Raw genomic sequence first — 21876 nt, 5'->3', positions numbered from 1 at the left:
GGAATATGAACCAATGCATCATGGGGTGTTCTGGGGCATTCTGGGTCCTGTCCCACCCTTCCCACAAGCCACAGCGCCAGAATGGGAAGAGGTGCTCTGTGGGATAGCTACCCACAATGCACCACTCCCAGTGCTGCTGTAAGTGCCACAAATGTGGCCACGCCAGTGTACTGGCAGCTGTCAGTGTGGACAGACTGCAGTGCTTTCCCTACTGTGCTCTCCGAAGGCTGGTTTAACTCAAAGCGCTCTACATTTGCAAGTGTAGCCATGCCCCAAGTGAATTTCTTGACTAATTCTCTCCCAGGTTACAACATAATTGGCTGATATTGTACAAGTGTTTAAACTCTGTCTGAAATGGGTGCTGAGTGGTATTTCAAATCCTGTTAGCTAGCTGTGTTTTAAAAGAACACTTTTTGTCTTCGGCTACGTCTACACTAGAAACTTCAGAGCACTGCTGTGGCAGCAGTCCCGCAGCAGTGCTTTGAAGTGTGAGTGTGGTCACGTGTGAGTGCTGGGAGAGAGCTCTCCAGAACACCTGGTAATCCACCTCCACGAGGGAGGAGTGCTTGGAGCTTGTCCACGCTAGCACTTTAAAGTGCTCAAACTTGCTGCGCTCAGAGGGGTTAGAGCACTATAAAATATAAATGTAGACAAGCCCTTAGGGTTAGTCCACAATACAAAGGCTTTGCTAGTACAGCTCTGTTAGTATAACTAATACTGGCAAAGCCTCAAGCATAGACTTGGCTTGTACCAGCAGAAAGAGTTAATTTGCCAGTATAGTTAAACCATCTGCCTGATATAAGTTATACCAGCAAAAGGAGACATGGCTAATATTGTTCTGGGAGGTGGTGTCAGTGTAGGCTACTTACGCTAGGGGGCTGTGCTGACATAGCTATGCGGGTTTAGGCTCCAGAGTGTAGACATACCCTCAGACTTTGCAAGAGCATATTCGTAAGTTGGTGCATAGTGCTTTCTCTGTCTAATTGTATATCATAGATCTTGGGTTGTATAAGGCCTGATCTACATTTAAAAATGCAGTCGACATAAGTGTGGCACCCAGGAGTGTGAAAAATCCATACCTCTGAGCACCGTAGCTATGCTCGCCTGAGTCCTGTGTAGACACAGCTAGGTTGATGGAAGAATGCTTTTGTTGACCTAAGTACTGTTGCTCAGGGAGGTGGAGTTCCTACAGTGATGGAGAAACTCCTAGTGCACTGTAGTCTCTCTGCACTCGAGGGTTTACAGTGGCATAGCTACGGTGCCATAACTATGCTGCTGTAGTTCCTGTAGTGTAGACAAGGCCTAAGTGTGTAACTTTTAATGTAGGAGTCGGTCTCTAATTTCATTCATGCAGTTTACAATGAACAGAAGCCCATAACTGAATGATTTTTCATTTCATAAGGTCCCATATATAATTCTCATTTTTTCCCTTTGCAACTGTACAGAGCAATAGAAAAACTAAACGGATTCCAGCTTGAAAACAATTCCTTGAAAGTTGCGTATATCCCAGATGAAATGGCAGCACAACCACCCGCACAACAGCATCCACAGGGGAGACGTGGATTTGGACAGAGGGGTCCTCCGAGGCAAGGGTCACCTGGTGCAGCCACAAGGCAGAAACCACAGTCGGATGTTCCACTGAGGATGCTGGTTCCCACGCAGTTTGTAGGAGCCATTATTGGGAAAGAAGGAGCAACTATCAGAAATATCACAAAGCAGACCCAGTCCAAGTAGGTTATTCTACAGAATCGTGTTGTGGGCTTTAATTTTTCTTTTGGCTGTCTTTGTCTTTCTCCCTACACACCCAACAAAAGCCTATGTTCTTTCCCTTCCCTCTCCCGCAAATGGAGTGGTGAGTATATTTGTGGACTAGCCAAAAGTTCAGTCTATCTGGCACATTCTCTCTCTTCCCCACACCCCCACCCCCACCCATCTTACTCTATCAATGTCCTCTTGTCTGATATGTAAACTTAAATGTTCCTTTGGGATTGATTGCCGCTTTCCATGTCTTCCAAGATATTTTTGGGAAAACCTTGGCTTTACAAATAGAACACAGTACAACTTACTGTTGGGACAAGCATATGAAACTAGTTTGTCAAGTATGTATCATGTCTTGTCTCCTCTTTCTGGAATGCTTGGGCCAGATGTACACTGGAAACTTTTGTTGGTATAATATTGTCAGCTTTTTTTTAACCACACTTACACTGGAACAGAATCTTAGTGTAGATGCAGTTATACCAGCAATGAAGTCTTTCTGCCGGTATAGTATGTTTCATTTGGGGAAATGGCATAAGCAGCAGCTCTACTAGAAGGGTATTTTTGGTATAACTATACCGGCAAAGCCTTTTTGAAGTATAGACTAAGCTAAGTGATTTGTCTGTTACATTTCTGCTCTCCTGGAGGTGTCATTTTGGATATTTGGTGTTTGTATTTTTTGTTGCGACAGCCCCTGCAGGGTATTGCCTTGCCAACTAAGGTAACAATTAGGGTCACTCTAAAAACATGCAATGCTTCATAATTAGCTTATGTGGTAAAAGGGCAAACTAAAAGAGTTGTGTGTAACAAACAAATTAGCACGTAACAAAGGTCACATTCTGTCCTTGGTGTGTTTTTCTTCAGAACTTTCACTTTGACAGATTTAATTTCATTCAGAGCTGTGAGAAACCAACAGTACTAATAGAATGGTCTCCAATTACAGAGATGTGTTGCTTCCCAGGATTCTAATGGTAAAGTTCTATGTATAGAGCGCACCTTTGTTAAAGAGTAGCTACCTGGTGACTGGAAGGGCTATAAGACAATGATTCTGGAACTAGGATCCATGAACCATTGGTGGTTTGCAGAGCACACTCTGGTGGTCTGTGGAACCAAGTCTTCAAGTAGTATGCACCCGCTAGCTATAGCCCTATCCAGGGGGCTCTCAAGGCTGTTTTGTTTAACTAAAGTGTGTGTGTGTGTGTGTGTGTGTGTGTGTGTGTGTGTGTGTGTGTGTGTGTGTGTGTGTGTGTTGGGTTTTCATGTCTGCCTGCCCTGGTCCTCTCCCCTGGGGTTTCTTGGCCTATGTCTACACTATCACTTCTGTTGTTCGGGTGTGAAGACGCCACCTGCCCGAGTGACATAAGTTACTCTGACCGAGCATTGGTGTGGATAGTGCTATGTTGGCGGGAGAGCTTCTCCTGCTGACATAGCTACCACTGCTTGTTGGGGGTGAATTAAATCGATGGGAGAGCGGCTCTCTAGAGAGCTTAGAGTGGTGTAACCACATCAAGGGGAGTATGTTGATGTGTTAACCTTGAGAGACAGATTTTCTTGGGGTTGGGGAGGGAGATGGGCTGCAGATATTGTATCATGTCAATGATTTAATAGGGAGAGGTGTCGTTTCAAAAATGAGTATTATTTCACATCAGACCCTCCAGATTTAGTATTTAACCAGACTTTAATAGATAAATGCTTACAGTAACCTAAAAATCTTGTTACTGTTTTTAATTAAGTGGATTTAAAATACTGAAGGTGGACTAAAAAGATTGTTTAATGAAGAGTGCGCTACACTACAGGAAACGAATTGTTGGGGGGAGCCCTAGGACTTCCAATGCTCAGACCAGCAAAAGCTTGGGAAGTATTGTTTAAGGAATATTAAAGATTAAGGCTATGATTTTGGTGCAGAGGTCACGATGTTCATGGTAATCATGCATTATAATAAAGCAGTAGCAGCTCCTGTGGGCCTGGTTTCCCACTCTGGGCATTGTGACCTAGCCCATGCAGTTGCTGTGCCATTCAAGTTTGGCACATGCATCCCTCCATAGATGGAGATGGAAGGGTGGATGCGACAACCCTGCATGGTGTTGTGCCCTAGTGCATAGAATTGTGACACACTTGACTGGGCCTACCTCCCTGATTTGTGGAACAGAAGCCACTGCTAGAGGATGAATGTGGGGTTGGCTTGCTCTCCAAGATGGGTTCACTCTCTAACACACTCATGCATGTGCTCATGCTGTGACCTTTTTTGTGACTTGGGTTTTTCCCCTGAACCTCTGCTGTGTGTTTTTTTAAAAAAAGAGAGAGACTAAAAATTTGCATGACACAATTGTAGACTTACTCATGATCTCTGAAAAGGGCAGAAGAGAGCAGAAGTACTGTCACTGGCTGTAAACAGATATGACCTCAGAGGATGCTTTCTGCCTTTTTTGTCACTTTGGGAATGCATACACAAGAGAAAGGTCACCTTCCTCCTCTTCTGCCTGGCAATTGGTTTTGTAGATTTTGCACAAAATGCTGCACTATGAACCAAAATGAAATGTCCATATCCAGAAGGGTTTGACAAATTGGAAGGAGTTTAGAGAAAGGCAATACAAATGATTTAGGGGTTTGGAGTTGTTGACTCATGGTTAGACTTCAGAAAACTGTAGCTTCTCACCATGGTGAGAGTAGTGTATAGCCTACAGGTATTTGAAAGGTGCAAAAACTCAGGGCCCTACTGTCTCTCTGCAGGCCATGAGTAATTCTTAACTTTATTGGAGTTACTCTTTGTGGTGCAGAATGGGGCCCTGGTAGTGGGGAGAGAGGATGTTTAGGACGATACAAAGGTATAACTAGAAGAAATGGGATGATACTAAGAAGAGAAACATATAGAGTTGAAAACCAGGGCAATATTCCTGATGTGAACATTAGTAGGATGTAAAATTGAGTTTTCCAGCACTTCTGTTAAAAGACTATCACTGAGGACATTACAAAGTAGGCTAGACAAAACACTCATTGCACTGTTGGGAGGAATTATTCATTTGTGGAGGATGGACTGGGTGACCTCACAGCTGTTTCCTTTCTAATTTTGTGATAGGAAAGCCAGGTGGAATGCAACACATGCTTAATAACTTGAGAGAGTAGTTGTTCTATTTTATATAAAAAACTCGGCAAAATATGTGTTGGATAGAATCTGGTGGGGAAGGGAAAATCCACTTTCTAACGTGTGGAGCTTCATCCAGCAAACCAGAATGTGTGTCTTTTAAAAAGGAAAATATTTAACAAGTGTTGAGTTTTATGTGGTGTTAATAACTATATTTGTATGTTTCACCAAATGAAACCTTGGTTTTGGTATTTTTAAAAAATCCATATTAACTCAAAATAAAGTGGATCTATCATCTCAATTATCAATCCAAAATAGAATAAATGCTTACAGCTAATGTTTTTTCTTTTCTCAAGAATTGATATTCATCGTAAAGAAAATGCAGGTGCTGCTGAGAAACCAATTACTATCCACTCTACTCCTGAAGGCTGCTCAACAGCTTGTAAAATTATTATGGAGATCATGCAAAAGGAAGCTCAAGATACCAAATTGTAAGTAAAGGGCTTAAAGAATGCACAATTCCAAATCCTTTTCCAGTCTCATTAAAGAAGTACTCTTAGCTTTATCTGTCAACAAGTGAAGGTGAATCTTCTTCTGGGTGTTGGTAACAGCATTTCACTTTTGGCTTAAAGACCTTAATTTTATTTTCAGTGCCACCCTCTTTGCTGAGTTTAAAAAACACACTTCCAGACATTGGTTGTTTGTGGGGGTTTTTTTGGTGGGGCAACCTGCAGTGAAATTCAAACTTTCACAAGCAATTAATAGTTTTTAATGTGTGCAGATTTTGTATGAGCTTTCACAGAAGGCTCTGTGGCGGCACATCAGTCCTTACCAACAATATGCTTGCTACTTCAGTCTGACGTCTATTGAGTAGCTGAACTATAATTAATTATATGTGGTGTTTTATAATGTATGCTATTTGGTCCAATTTTGCCTCCAGCTAAACTGGTATATGGGAATGGAGGTACCATGATAGCTGAGAGCAGAATTGGCCAGTGACATAAGTCAAAATTTGTGTTTTGGTCTCCAGAAGGGAAAAATTAGTATAGTAAGATACTAACCCACTGCTTTGGTTGAGCTCCATTTCAGAAGTAGATATTATGATGTTTGTAGCTACTAGGTGTGTCATCTTTATTTAAAAAAAAAACAAAAAAACAAAAAAAAAAAACCAGCTTGGTTAATTTGGCTGCAAAGTATTTTTAAATAGTGGACACTCCTGAGACAACAGCCCCCCTGACTTCTAATGGAGAGAACAGTGAAAAGTACTTACAGTTTTGAAAGCTTAGACCTGGTCTACGCTGCACAGTTAAGTCAACATAAGGCAGCTTATGTCAACATAACAATGTTAGTGTGCAAACTGCAGCCGTGCTCCTGCCCATGTAAGTGCTCTACTGCACCGACATCATAACTCCACCTCCACAAGAGGCATAGGGCTTATGTCAGTGCAGTTAGGGCGGTGCAGTGTCTGTGTAGACACTGTGTTACTTACATCAGCTGTTGGCCCTGGCTTTCAGCCCCTCACACTGCCCCTCTTCAGTCTGTGGAAATGCTCTTGGTGAAGATGCACACCACAGACAGAAGGAGGGTAGTGTGGACCTCAGCCACTGCAGTAATTACATAGGGCTGTAGTGTAGACCTGCCTTCACTTTCAGTCTCTGTTAGTAAATATTTATCTGTATAAGTTTTATTGCAGCAAACAGTTAAGATTTTTCATTCAAGTGATATTACATTTAAAACCTTGCCTCTTTCAGCTGCTTTTTAATAGTTGGCCATTTGTCTGAATTCTGTAACTTCTATTACAGTACAGAAGAAATTCCCTTGAAGATACTAGCACATAACAATTTTGTTGGCCGTCTTATTGGCAAAGAAGGAAGAAACCTAAAGAAAATTGAACAGGACACAGATACTAAAATCACAATATCTCCGTAAGTGTTCAGTGGCCTAAACCTTGAAGTGTTGTGCTCAGAAATAGTTCCTTGGGTTTTGTCCATGATGTAAAGGATGAGGTACCAAACATTCAGAGCTCCATCCATTCTGGGACTTAAACTGTTGTTTTAGCTGAATTTAAACACTTCTCAACTTGTCTAAAAATAGTCTAGGCCAGGGCTGGTCTGAAAATAGTATTCTAGCTAATTTAATCCATGTTTATAAAATGTTGTCTTGAAACTGTTCTATGCTGGACAGGCAAGCATGTTTTATAACTGGACTAGTTTTGAAGTATGTATAGAATGAGTTGAAATAACATAATTTACTCTCCTGTATCGGCTGGGCTTCGGAACCAGGGAAAGGAGAAAAGCAAGTGAATAAATAAAAAGAGAATAGTAGTATTTTAGGTAGTAAATTTTCTGTCTGGGTCAGGTCCCTTTCTGCTTCAGCCTCTAACAGCTAAACTGCAGTGGGGTAACCAATCTCTTGTTCATTTAGGCAAATGTCTAGGCAGGAACTCTTTCTGCTATTAGCTAGTCCTCACCAATGGGTGGAAGTGACTGCTGCAGTGAGCGGAAACATCTGAATACTGCTCTGTCATGGAGCTACATGTGGGTGAGAGGAGCATGGACTTCTTCTCCTGAAGTTTGGGGAAGTGAGAGCGGTGAAGGAGTGAACACACCAAAAGAGGAGGGACAAGAGGGAAGTGAGTTAGTTAACTGGATGAAGGAAGGGGAAACAAGTAGTGTAATAAAAAAAGAAGAAAAAGGGAAAGAGGAAAGTAAGAAAGTCAATAAGAATTTCTCTAAAGAAGGAGAATTGGAAAACAGTTGTGGAGATGAAAGAAAGAACCTGATAGTTTTTGTAACATGGGCAACATGTTTGAGAGCAGGGAAAATTACCAGAAGGCAGAACAGAAAGATGCTTGTGACTGTTATAGAGTCCTTTTGGAGACTCTCAGGACAGAACTGGGAGTGAAAACCAGTTTGCCCCAGATTGAGATGAGAAGTTGCTGTGGGGGCTAGGAGGCAGAGGACCCTGTCTGACAGAACAGAGATGATTCCCTCCAGGGACTGGTGAGCTAGTGAGGGACATTGCATTTATGGTGTCTTATTGTTTTATGTAATACTGTACTCTCTTGTGCTTTATCTGTTAAGTAAAGAGCATACAGATGTTAGACTGGACTGTGTCTGACTACTTCACAGCTGCTGCTGCTTGTCTCTTAGACAGTTAAACTGTAAACCAGAAAGTTCGCACCTTTTGGGTGGAGTCCTAGGTTAGGGGTGTCTTTAAGTACCGAAGAGTCTGAAGGATCAGCACTATGCCCAGGGGCTGGACAGAGGGTTCTGACACTCAGGTGAGGGTGCCAGATAAAAGTTCTGTGCCCTGAGCGTAAACCTAGGGACCTTAAGATTGAGGCAGTGGCTGGACTTTGTTCAGACTCCAGAGGGTTGAAACACCCTTGGGATCCAAAGCACATGGGTTTGGATTCCCCTGACAGCAGTCTTAGTGGGTGGCAAGGAAGGGATAATTCTTCTTCAGATAGTGTCCCTATGAGTGCTCCATGCCAGGCTGCATGTGCACCTGTGCACGCTTCATCTGAAATTTTTGTAAGTGGTGTATTTGCCTGCACCCCAGACACCCCTGTGCCTGAAAAAAGGGTTTATAGGGTGGGGCTGACCTGTCACCACTCCAGTGCCTTTTCAGCTGCCTGTGTCTTGAGACTGAGCATTGCAGTGTTGAGCCTCCTGGCTTGCTATGCCTTGGTTTCTTTATACCTTTTCTTTTAGTTTTTAGTTATTAATTTTTTCTATTAGCAAAAGTTTGTCCTTTGAGGGAGTTTCTCCCCTTCCCTGCTCCTTGTTTGCCCTTTGGGCCTCTAGGTTGGGTATCCATGGCCTTAAGTGCAGGTTTATACCCAAGACTCTGGACTTCATACCCTGCTGGACCTGTCGCAGGTCCTTTCCCCTCAGCAACAGACATTCAAGCTGCCTTCGCTGCTTGAGAGAAACCCGCATTCTCTGTAAATGTAATTCTTCAGATTTAAAAACAGATCTAAAAAATTGAGGGAGGACAGACTTGAACTCCTACTTGTGGAGGGCTCCCTGAGACCCACAGGAACCAAGTTACCCCTGTACATCTGTTGCACCGACCACCTCTGGTTCAGCAGTCCCTGAGGACTCCCCAGCCCTTCCAAGAAGAAAAGACCGCATTCTCCAGACTGAGAAAAGAGAAAGGGAAAGTCGTGTCCTGGGTCTCTGGTATCTCGTATCTCAGTGTGGGCATTGCAGAGGCTCCCAGTCCCTCTGATACTGCAACCATGGTACAAACTTTGGAGACAAGGTTGTATACTGAGAAAGCATCTAGAGCGGGACCAACATCCCAGTTCCTGACTTAGTGCCTCCAAAAGCCAGAACCAAGGTAAAGCCTTTATCTGTACTGTTGTCTGTAGCCTAAGGTGAAAAGCATACCATGCTTATTTCAGTGCAGTCTCCAGGACTGCCCGATATTTTTACTCCTGCGGAACCATATCCAGGGTCCCCAGTATCATCCAGGCTTCTATTTCATGGGAATCTCTGAATCCTCAAAGAACCTAAGTCACTGTCATTTGGATGTCCTGAGAGATACTACTCCCCAGTACCAACTCATCTCATGGAGGCTGCTCACCTTCCTTCTGTTTCTTCAATGGTATTGACGCTGTCCCCATGCAGACTCTTTGAGGGTACTGAGGGATACTTCCAGCTGGTACCATTACAAAATTCTCCACACCACCTCATCAGTCTCCCTGTCTAACCTCGATAACAATGGAATTGCATATCTCTTCTCGGAACTTGGTACTGACCCAACAACCAGTACCTACACCACTGGCCCACTTTATGGATACAGATGTGTCTGTCATGGTTCCTCCAACTTCCAACCTCCCTTCCTAAACGTTCACACTGCAGAAGGAGCTCATAGCAGGAAGAACGCCTGGTGACCCTGGCAAGGACTAACTTGAGGTTCGGTCCCATTCCCTTATGCATCATCACAGCTGTCTTACTGGAATCTGTGGACTCCATATGGAGTCCATAGATTCCAGGGTGCCATTCCAAAAGACCTGACATCAACTGATGCCCTAGGTCCTGCCACCCAGATACCTCCAGGAGAACTGGAAGCAGTGGAAGAGGAGAAGCACCCCCTTCCCACAAATCATCCTCCTCATCAGATGAATCTCTCGTTCCTCCCTGCCATCTTACCCTGATGACTTCCGGGTTTTTCAAGAACTCATAAAAAGTGAGGCAGATGCCTTACTAATCCCATTAGAGGAGATTCAGGAAATCCACCGTTCTTTGGATAGGTATCCTTCATTCACCTCCTCAAGGCAAGGATTGCCTTACCCATCAATGAAGATTTGTTTACCCCAGCATGCATGGTATGGAAAACTCCAGCCACTCTCCCAGTCACATCTAAATGAGCTGACAAAAAGTATTACATCCCTCCTAGAGGCTCAGAGTACTCTTTTTCTCCCATCCACCTCCCAAGTCTTTGGGATAGAGGCTGCCAACCAATGGAACAGGCAACTCCAGTTCCATTCAGCACTATCTGATAAGCAGCTGAAATAATCGGACCTTCTTGGCAGAAATACTCCTTGGCCTAGTTGCAGTTCAGAGTGGCCAATTATCAAGCACCAATAGCAAAGTGTGACTTCACAGTCTCTAGTCAAAGTTTTCATCTTTATTGAACATCTGACTCAGAAGCAAAGAGAACAATTTCAGGCCCTCATTACACAGGGACAGACAGTTGCCAAGGCATCTTTCGAGGCCTCGCTAGATGCCGCTGAAACAGCTGCATGCTTTGTGGCTATGGTTAGTCATGTGCTGAGCTTCCTGGCTGCAATCTTCCGGCCTCCTTCAGGAGATACAAAATATGGTCAAGCACCTTCTTTTCAAAAGCCTCAAGTTGGCTAGAGATGCCATGGATGGGTCCCTCCATTCACTCAAAGCTGTCCTGGTGACACTGTGATCTTTGAGCATCTATAAATCTGTGATTAAAAGAAAACAGAGCAGGACAACTCAGTGACCTCGCCCACTCTACCAGCCCACAAGACTGGCTGTACTCCATAATGAAGCCCAGATTCTCTAAGAAACAGCCCTCTCCCAGCTAGTAATGTCTTCAAAATGTCTGTTTTGACCCATTGATCAAGGATCACAAATTACCTCTCACTTTGGATCCTAAGTTACATTTGTTCCCTTCCTACCCTTATGGGAGGGATGGAGTCCATTACCTCAGATGGATCCTGGAAGTGATTTCTACAGGCTATTCCATCAGTTCAACTCCTTTCCACCTCCTCTCTCCCCCATCCCTCTTCAAGGAACTCGCTCAGAAAGATCTCTTATGAAAGATACAATTCCTTTTATCTGGGCATGATCAAATCTGTCCCATGGGACATTATTGGGGAAAGGGGTTCTATTCTCAGTATTTCCTTGTCCTGAAGACAAACAGTGCATGGAGACCAATTCTGGATCTCAGGACCTTAAGCACATTAATCTGCTCCCAGTGGTTCAGAATGGTGACTCTAGCAACAATAATTCCCTCTCTGGATCCAGGAGGATGGCTTGTTTCCCTTGACCTTCAGGATGCTTATTTTCTTGTCATTCATCTCTCGCACAAACGATTTTTACATTTTATGGTGGCAGGGACCAGTACCCATGTCACATCCTGCCCTTCGGCGTCTGCACACTGCCTCAAGGGTCTTCACCAAAGTTCTCTCAATTGCAGTAGCCTATCTTTTCCAGATGAGCATGATCATCTTTCCTTACCTGGATGATTGGTTCCTGAAAAGAGAAGCAGCATCCATTGCGTCAGTTTGGTAAAACCCAATAAACTCCTCATAAATCTCCCAGTCTTCACGAGAAAAGAACCTTAAAGAAAAACTTACTTGTTCTTTTCTTGACAAATTGGTAGTCTAATCCATTACAATGGCATAAAACTTTGAAGCCTTTATCTTTTGCACAATTTGTTTTAGCGCCATCATTGCGATTATTTTGTTAACCTCATGTGATAGCCACTTGTATTTTGTGCAACTAAGCCACTGTCTTAGTTCTTCTGAATCTGTACTACGTAGCAACAAGAGCTGCATCAAATTTGAATCACTCTCATTATGTCCATGTAATGCTATTCCTTGTTGAGCTAGGTACTGAACACCGTTAAAAATTTTGGGTAGTGCATTCCTAGCTGATCGTGATTCTTTTCTGTAACTGGCCGACATCAGTGCAGAAACATTTACCTGCGATTGCAGAGCAGCATACTTCTTTACCACTTTCTTGTGACAGGAGGATTTTTCGTGTGATGTAAAACCACGCAACGCATGTCTCCAATCTTGAAATCTGGGCGAAATAAACGTTCGTTCGGCCTTCATAGAAAATATTAAGATCTTCTTTTCAGAACAGTTTTTGGAGACTGAGCAAAAAGCTCTGTCTAATTCGCTGTTGTACTCCAACCACATAAATCTTGATAGCCAAGATTGCTGAAAACTCCTTGATGAGGAGCGGGGGCCAGGGGACACTCCGGAGCCTGGGGGAGATGCATGCGTGGATGGGGGGTGGGTGTGGGTGAGAGGCTGGGAGACGCTCCAGGTAGGGCTGGGGGAGAGACTTGTAGATTTGCCGCATCTTTTCTTTCACATAACTTCAGTTTGAAAGCTTGGTGTTGAACTCAGGCCATCACTTGATGAGTTATCTTTTTCTTCACTGCACTGGTGCTACAAGATCACAAGGGCCAATTAAAAGTGGAAAGTCAGAAGCAGCACTTGCCTGCTTTAATACATTATAATTTGTTGTGCCCGTATACCACCAATTATATACTTTAAAGGGTGTAAAATAATCAAGTATTGTGCTAAACATGATCATACCCCAAACTGACTGCCAAATTTAAGTTGCATGTTTTTTCCCTCAGGTGAGAGCTCTGGGGTGGGGCTGGGAATGAGGGATTCACAGTGCAGGAGGGGGCTCAAGGCTGGGACTGAGGGTTATTGGGGTGCAGGGGGTGAGGGTTCTGGCTGGGGGTGTGGGTTCTGGGATGGGACGGGGCCAGGGATGAGGAGTTTGGGGTGCAGACAAGCTGTCCCGGTGCTAGGGCCAGAGAGGAGTACTCCCTCAAACCCTCTCCCCGCTAGCAGCAGCAAGCTCTGGGGGAAGGCACCCCCCCCCCCCGGTCAGTGCGTACACCTCGCGCTCTCAGCACTGTCACTGCACGTATTCCTAGGGCCCCTCTCAGGTCTAGGAAGCCCCCTCCCCTATGGTGGAAGGGGGGCTGCCATCATGTGTGGTGTCCTCCCCTGCTGCTGCCCCTCACCATAGGCCACTGGGGGTGGGGATTGGGGCTGCTCCTTGCCCAGTATGGGGCAGGAGTGGGGGATGGGGAGCAGATCAGAGGGTCAGACACTCACCAAAACCCCAGCAACTGCTCAGGTGAGTAAGATCCACTCCAAGACGTTTCCCAGATGGAAGCCCCCTCGGCGTCACCTCCCAGTGGGTGCTGGGGGAAGGCTGCCAATCGTGTGTACCTCCTCCTCCTCCTCAGGTGCAGCAGCCAGCTGTTTCAGTCTGCCAGCGGCACCGCTCTTGTGCTGTAGCCTAGCCTTAGGCAGCAACAGCTGACAGTGCAGGCGAGGGAGAGCAGCGCGGAGCAGCAGGGCAGCCACCCACTTTCAATCAGGCAGGGACAGCCCGGGGGAGGCACAGGGGGTGGCAGGCGGGGGCCAGGGAACGCTCCGGGGCCTGGGAGAGATGAATGCATGGATGTGGGTGGGGGTCGGCGGGGGCTGGGGGATGCTCCAGGCAGGGCCGGGGGAGAGACCTGGCTCCAAAAATTGTTGGAGCCAGGCCCCCGGCTCTGAATATTCCTGAAGCCCTGGCACCATGGGCCCATATAACTCACCACCCTTGCTCATAGGGCCATCATGGCTGAGACAGGTGTGGTTCATAGAGCTGATTGATTTGTCCCTGCAGCCTCCTATCTGCCTTCCTGTAACCCCAACTTTCCTCACCCGGGATTTGGGTGTGGTCACCTACCACAATCTCACAACATTTTGCCTGAGTGTGGCTATTCAATGGCTGTCTGGTATAGAAGAGATCTGCTCTCCAGAAGTTAAAAGGGTACTGCTTAACATCAGAGCCAACAGCTAGGAAAACTTACCAGAGAAATAAAGTGGGTGAGGTAATGTCTTTTATTGGACCAGCTTCTGTTGGTAAAGAGACAAATGTTTGAGCTGAAGAAGAGCTCTGTGTAAATATGAAAGCTTGTCTTTCTCACCAACAGCAGTTGGTCCAGTAAAAGAGATTTCCTCACCCACTGTGATTCACTAATATCCTTAGGCCAATGTAGCTACAACAACACTGAATACAGGAAAATTTACCTGTAAAAGTGGAAACGCTTCCAGGCTCGGTGCAACCATCAAGCTATGCTTTCTCTTGAGTTCTCTTTGTCTCACATCCTTTATTACCTTCTGAATTTAGAGACCACATGCTTATTGCTCACCTCCATCAAAGTTCAGCTAGTTGCCATCACAGTTCCTGGTAGAAGTGTTCAGTCTTCATTCACCCTACCACTGCAAGATTTATCAAAGGCCTGTTCAACCTCTTCCTTCCTGTCAAGAAGCCAAGTCTGCCATGGAACCTCTCCTTAGTTCTCAGTGCTCTGAGGAAATCCCCATTTGAACCTATGGGGATGTCCACATCCTTGCTTCCTTCCTGAAGTCTCTTCTGAATTCCACGTTAATCAAAAGATTTACTACCCACTGTTTTACACCAAGCCACACTCTCAATGGATGTTAAGAGCTCTTGCTGCTTATCTTGACAGGACCAGGCCCTTTTGGGTTTCTCCTAGACTCTTCATCTGTGTTTCAGAATGAATTAGGGGACATCCAGTCTCCTCCCAAAGATTGTCCAAATGGATTCCAGGTTATGTCGTCATGCTGCGAAGCCTCATTCCCCTCAGATTCAGCAATAATTCTTGATCTCTGTAGCTCTTCTTAACAATATACCCATCTCAAACATTTGCAGGGCAGCCACTTGGTCTTCGCTGCACACATTTTACCAGCATTATGCTCTCATGTCTGATTCCAGGACTGACATGGCCACTGGTGACACTGTCTACAGTCCATATTGAATCCACTTCCTCAGCACTTTCCTCCATGATAGAGGCGCAGAGAGTCTCCTGACTTGGAGCACCCGTAGGGACACTACTTGACGAAGGAAGTTACTTACCTTGTGCAATAACTTGAGTTTTTCAAGATGTGTCCCCCTGTGGGTGCTCCACTACCTACTCTCTTTCCTCTCTGCCTCAGAATCTTTCTTTAGACTTCTGTGGTTGAGAAGGAATTTGAGTTCTCAAATTCTGCTCCTCCTTTTCGGGCCCCAAGGTGTCTGGGGCGCGCAGGTGTGGACCTGCAGACGCTGCTGACAAAGATCTCCAATCAAGAGCAGACGGGTGGGTGTGTATCCTGATGTGAGGCACCCAGAGGGACACATCTCAAAGATCTCAGGTTACTGTCCAAGGTGAGTAATCTCTCCTTGCTAGAATTTGTGACACATCCAAGCAAATCTTAATCATTTGACACTGAATCACATTGCACTAATTTTAGTCCAGTCTTTTGTGAGGGAAGCATTCTTTCAGATTCTGTTAGAATCATGTTTGAGTTCTGCTGCAAATTGATCTTGTATGTTCCATTGTTCCAGGGAAAATCTGCCAGTTTCAAAATTCTCCAGCCTCAGCTGATAAGTTTTGATTACCATCTACTGTTTGAATAGTAATTAATTGGATTTCTGTTTTGTCTGCAGACTGCAGGACTTGACACTCTATAATCCTGAACGGACCATTACAGTTAAAGGCAGTATTGAAACTTGTGCCAAGGCCGAAGAAGAAATAATGAAGAAAATCAGGGAATCCTATGAAAATGATATTGCTGCTATGAATGTGAGTCTTTTTTTTATGGCTTGGTCATTTTTGGAAGTTATTTCTAAGAGGTTCTTTAAGTCTATATTTATATATATTGGATCTCTTTTGGGTAGGAAAAATTGAGAAAATTGACTTAGATGAAGGAAATGAAGAATAATTTTACTTCAAAAGTACCTTCCTTTGTTGTGGACACTGGAAAGGAGTTTTTATATGTGTTACGAATGTTCATTTGATGCCACAGTAGTACAAAGTACTTGAAGGAAGTGCTTTCTAGTTTCTTGATACTGTTTTGTTTTTAACATAAGAGCAGCAATTTTTTATTTGGTAACTTTAATCTGTAAATGAGACTTTTCCTTCATTTCCTATTTTCTCATGTATAGGACTCGCTCTTTAATTTGGGAGTAGAAGTATGTCCTTTCTAATTTGGAAGGTAAAGAAACTGTACGCCTATGAAGATAGTTGCTGATTATCTAATGCAAAAAAGTATTACCCTGTTATTCGACAGTGTCACAGCTAGAGAGATTGGTAGACCAGAGAAGACTTGGGTAGACCATCCTCCAAAATGTGGAAACATGGACCAATTGCTAACTTTAAGAATAAAAGAGTAGTACAAGCATGTAGGGAGAAAATCAGAAAGGGTAAGGCACAAAATGAGTTACCCCTAACAAGGGACATAAAAGGACACAACAGGAGGTTTTGTTAGGAGCAATAGAAAGACAAAAGAAAGTGTAGGTCCACTACTTGACGGGGAAGGAGAGCTAATAATGGACGACAGCAAGGAGGCTGGGTGTTTAATGCTTATTTTGCTTCAGTGTTCACTAAAAAGGTTAATTGTAATCAAATGCTTGTACACAGTAGTAACAAGAAGGGGGAAAGAACACAAGCCAGAATAGGGATAGAAAAGGTTCAAAAATATTTCGATAAGTTAGATCTGTTCAAGTCGGCAGATCTGATGAAATTCATCTCAGTGTACTTAAAGAATTAACTCAAGCAATCTCAGAATCACTAGCGATTTATCTTTGAGAACTCATGGAGGGCAGGTGAGGGTCCCAGAGGACTGGAGAAGGTCAAATAGAATACCTATCTTTTAAAAAGGCAACAAAGACGACCTGGGGAATTTTAAACCAGTTAGCTTAACTTCAGTACCTGGAAAGATACTGAAAAAATATGTTAAGGCTGTTGTAAAGAAAATGGTGGTCAATTGTTCTCCATATCCGCTGAAGGTAGGATAAGAAGTTATCTGCTTAATCTACAGCAAGGGAGATTTAGGTTAGCCATTAAGAAAAAATGTTTTAACTCTAAAGATAGATAATACTAGAATAGGCTTCCAAGGGAGATTGTTGAATCCCCGTCATTGGAGGTTTTTAAGAACAGATTGGACGAACTCCTGTCAGGGTTGATCTAGGTGTAATTGTTCCTGCTTCAATGCATGGACTAGATGACCTCTTGAGATCCCGTCTAGCCCTGCGTTTTTATGATTCTATGAAAAATTCAGATATATATCAACACTTAACTAAAACATTCTGTTCTGGATGTCAGGTGGGAAATGTCTTTCATTTGCCAATGTTTCCTGATTGTCCAGACTGATCAGAAATACCAGGGCTGTTCTTCACCACTTTTGCAGTGGGTGGGAAGTATGTTGGGTTTTTTTTTCCTAATGCTTTATTGGATGGATTTTGACTAGTCATTCCAAGTTAGTTTGTTGCCCTGTAGCTGCAGTTTTAGCTTGGTCTTTGGCAATAAAGGAATCCCTAGCAGCTCATGTCCTACAGTTGGTTTCTAGTGATGACGTTAAATGAGGTCTCTGTCCCAGCTGTAACAGGTTTAATATGTCAAATTGTATTGCAGGGAAATAACTTGGCGGGGGAGGAGGGGAGTAACTAGAGCTTAACTGAAGATTCTGGAGTATGTTAGAATGTTACAACACCTCCTAGTAATTAGGCATGGTCAAATTGCCCAAGAACAGTCTAGTCCAGTGGTTCTCAACCTATGGGCTGCTTGCAGCCCAATCAGCAAACAGCTGCGGCCCATGTGATATCCTCAGGACCATACAGCTAGTATATACACCTGTACCCAGATACAACGCGATCTGATATAACACGAATTTGGATATAATGTGGTAAAGCAGTGCTCCGGGAGGGTGTGTGTGTGTGCAGTCCGGTGGATTAAAGCAAGTTTGATATAATGCAGTTTCACCTATAACGCGGTAAGATATTTTGGCTCCCGAGGACAATGTTATATCGAGGTAGAGGTGTATATTGTGTGGATGTGGCCCACAGTGGTAAATAGCTTGAGAACCACTGATCTAATAAGTGACATGCAGTTTCTATATAGTTAATGCTCACCCTGTGAGCACTGTGGGGGAATTTCACACTAAACACTCTACAGTCCACCTGAAGTTTTAGCAGTGTGGGAGGTAAGGAGAATTAGTGGTTATGGGTGGAGCCGCTCTGTATCTAAAGGATTGTTGACTTTCTATCACAAAGTCAAGTGGATTTTGGTTTTTGTACTAAACCTCATTCTAGGCATGCGGTCTAAAGGTCTGCCTGTCACTTGGATTTCTTTTCTCCAATCTTGTGGGCCACTTCATTGAAAAATAAAGTTGTAGTGAGAGACACCTGACTGACTGTCACATGAGAGCCAAGCTTTTTACCTAGTTGGCCTAAGTGAGTTGTCTGGGTTATAGGTCTGAAATCTGAATCCTCAAGAATGTAGATTTAAAATAAAACCTAGGCATCTTTACAAAAGAGGCTATTACATTGTTCCAACTAGGATTTTGATTAAGTTTAATAACTTACATTGTAAAGCTAAATAATTCTTCTACCGTTGCAGCTTCAAGCACATTTAATTCCTGGATTAAATCTGAATGCCTTGGGTCTGTTCCCACCTTCTTCTTCAGGAATACCACCTCCCACAGTAGGTGTTGCCTCTGCTGCCGCTGCTACTTCATATCCACCATTTGGGGTAAGAAGTTTTCTTACTTTTGGCTATATTATATTGGCAAAAAAGGATGCTGTCAAAGTTTGACTACTGTTGAAGAGTAACTGTAACTATAAGGTGATGATAGTCAAAGCTTGAAAAAAAGAAAAACTTGGCAAAGACCCAGGTATGTCAGTGTTCTGGCAACAGTTTACTGGTAGCACAGTTCTTTTGTGTTTTTACTTGATGTAATGTGCAGGGTTTATTTGCTGAATGCTTTCAGCTTGGCTTGTTTATCCTGTTTCCAAATGAAAATTATCTAAGGTGGTTACAGAAGAGTTCAAACACTCAGTGACTGTTCTGTAAAATTATCAGTGATGAATTTGTCAGTGAAATCAAACGAGAGATTTGGAAGAGTATGAAACCTGTTTTCTAAACACACGATAGAGATTTTCTTTTGTATCCCTGCAGAAAAATAAGTACAAGTTTATACTTCACTCTTAAATGAGCTGGTCAGCAGTTACAAGAAATAAAGCAATCTATATAAGTCTAGCCCTCCTATCTGGTTTCTTAATATGAAGAAAAATATAACATTTGATAATAGATTAGAATTCTGTGTAGCAAAAACAAATTTCTTTCAATACAGCATTTCTGTGTATGTACAAAACCTACTGGTATACAACAACACTAAGTACAGTAGAACCTCAGATTTACGAACTGACCAGTCAGCCACACACCTCATTTGGAACCGGAAGTACACGATCAGGCAGCAGCAGAAACAAACAAACAAAAACAAATAAAGCAAATACAGAACAGTACTGTGTTAAATGTAAACTACTAAAGTAAAAGGGAAAGCAGCATTTTTCTTCTGCGCAGTGAATTTTCAAAGCTGTATTAAGTCAGTGTTAAGTTGTAAAATTCTGAAAGAACCAGCATAACGTTTTGTTGAGAGTTGCAAACATTTCAGAGTTATGAACAGCCTCCATTCCTGAGGTGTTGGTTACTCAGAGGTTCTACAGGATACAGGTGATGTTCTGTACAGATTAATCTACTGGGAGGTGTGTGTGCATAGAATAATGCTCTCTGAAAAGAGAGTGTGAGGAATCATGCTGTGCTCTTGTTCAAATTCTTTGCTTCTTAATGTTCTTAGGGGAACCGTTTGCTTGCTCCATAGCAATATTTTGCATCACAGGGACCCTCCAGGAATCATTCTAACAAGGGAAGGTTCTTGTCTGCAAACTCTCTGCAGTTTTTGGAGGCGGGGAGGAGGTAATTTTTTGTCACTCCTCTGTCACTAGCTTCCATGGTTACCAACTCAGTAATAGATGACTAGGTTTTCAAAATGAACTATTAGAACAAGCAACTGGTAAGACTTTACAAAGCCCAGGGACCTGACAGAACTTTTTACCATCTTCTTTACTGAGAATCTCTTTGAGTTAACTTTTAAATTGATTAATGTTGAGCAAGACTTGATGGGCAAAAATGCAGTGCTGCATATTGGCTATGGATGCCAACAGACAGTGTGTTCAGGACACTGGTTGCACTATATATTCACCCTTGTGTCAAAGTCAAGGCTTGGTTACTGCTTTGCAGAAGGCTTTCTTAGCAAATCTTTCATCTCTATATTTGCCATGCATGCTGTACGTGAAGCCAAATCCACAATGAGATAAGAAATTGTGAACTAGATTAAATAATTGCACTCAGATGTGCTAAATAACTATACATATTGTACTAGAGGTTTCTTTAATACTTTTCCCAGAGAATTAAGCCAAGGAAATGTCACTGAAAGAAAGAGAAAATAAATGCCACGCTCATAACATTGTTCATGGGAATGAAAGATCTGAGTGTAGGGAGATTCTATACTGAACATAGTGTATAATGTTAGTGGCCTTATCAGGGAAATGTTCCAAAAAAGAGCCTGGGAGGCAATCTATGCTGTGTTTATACCGCACAGTTTTACTGTTAAAAGCAATGCATCCATGAAAAATTTAATTAGTATTGAAGATGAAACTAATCCAAAAATACTTTCTCTGGTTGAAAACTAAAGCACAGCCTTGGCTTCATTGCTTTGCAGAAAAACGTCATCTGTAGAAGCTGATGGTTTGTGTTTTGGAAACGAAGGATGGTTTTGTTTATGCTGGCAGTCAGTATTTCTCTTTACATTGGTAGTAGTTATAAATGCTACTTTTCTCCTTGACCTGAACTTGCAAGCTGTCCTACTACTCCTGCAAGAATTCTTACTTCAACCCCATTTTCCTGTTCTATCTTATTCTTCTCTCAGTTCTTTGTTTTGCTTTCTCTTCCTTTCATTCCTGTAAATTGCTACTGCCAATATATGTCTCTCTGAGTGCCGAGTTTGAGAACTTCCTGCTACCTTTTTTGAAGCTGGCAATGTCAATAGACTGTTGTCCCATTTTTCTCTTTTGATCCATCCTCATCCTTCTGTCCCTCCACTCCATACCGCCAATGAAAAAAACCTATCCAGGTTACTCTTTGGAATCTTGGTTGGTTTCCAGGTGGAAGATTTCTGGAAATAGGACCTCAAAACGCTGGAAAAGCCCATCAAGAAGTAGGTGCTATTTTATCGCAATGTAGAATTTTTGCAGCTGGAAAGTGGCACAGGCTATGATACGTGTATTTAAGCAGATTCCTAACTTGCTTCCCCATTGTGCTGCTGCACTCTCTCAACCTCCTAAACAAGCTGCTGTCCCAACTGTTAGTTCATCTGGGTTTCTGGTTGCGTGGTAAGTAGATATGCAAAAAGCTAAGGAATAAATTGGTGGAAACAAAGGGTAGATAGCTGGGAACATCAAGCTGGGGTTCTTTCTTGGAGGTTGGGATTGGGGACTGGCAACAGGAATGGGGGAGGGTGTAGACCATGTGCATTGGGGTGCCTTGGTAAGGCCGGCATGGCTCTGACCCTTGCTGCTTTGATCAGCCCTGCTGCTTGAAGGCTGAGTGGCTCATCACTTTCTGGTGGTGAGGGGCAGGGCTGAGCTGGAAGAGTTGATATAAAAAGTCATTTACGAGGCAAACTCAAGAGCCATGAACAGAGGCAGCTAACAGGAGTGTTTTGGAGATAGGTTAGAGAGAGGTTCAGCTCTGTATGATTTCACAGTGGCCAGTGATGGAACCGTGGTGGTGACCTGCATGTTTTCTTTCTTGCCTGAGCTGGAAGGGATTCCTGTGTATGAAGTGCAAGTTGGTGGCTGCTGGAAGAAAAGATTCTTGAACTGGAAGGGCAAATACAGATGCTA

At 43.3% G+C, this 21876-nt stretch overlaps 1 protein-coding gene across 1 annotated transcript in view; it reads left to right on the top strand.

Annotated features, from left to right (window-relative positions):
• The window catches only part of IGF2BP3 (insulin like growth factor 2 mRNA binding protein 3), a 175932-nt gene that overhangs the window by 104959 nt on the left and 49097 nt on the right, over nucleotides 1–21876 (top strand). The window contains exons 6-10 of the mRNA XM_050938628.1: nucleotides 1446–1730; nucleotides 5194–5328; nucleotides 6640–6762; nucleotides 15583–15718; nucleotides 18533–18664. Coding sequence (XP_050794585.1) covers nucleotides 1446–1730; nucleotides 5194–5328; nucleotides 6640–6762; nucleotides 15583–15718; nucleotides 18533–18664 — 811 coding nt within the window. The remainder of the gene's footprint in view (nucleotides 1–1445; nucleotides 1731–5193; nucleotides 5329–6639; nucleotides 6763–15582; nucleotides 15719–18532; nucleotides 18665–21876) is intronic.

The sequence above is a fragment of the Gopherus flavomarginatus genome, chromosome 2, assembly GCF_025201925.1.
Source record: "Gopherus flavomarginatus isolate rGopFla2 chromosome 2, rGopFla2.mat.asm, whole genome shotgun sequence".
Lineage (NCBI taxonomy): Eukaryota > Metazoa > Chordata > Testudines > Testudinidae > Gopherus > Gopherus flavomarginatus.
Note: the sequence above shows the minus strand (reverse complement) of the source record. Positions and strands in the feature narration are given on the sequence as shown.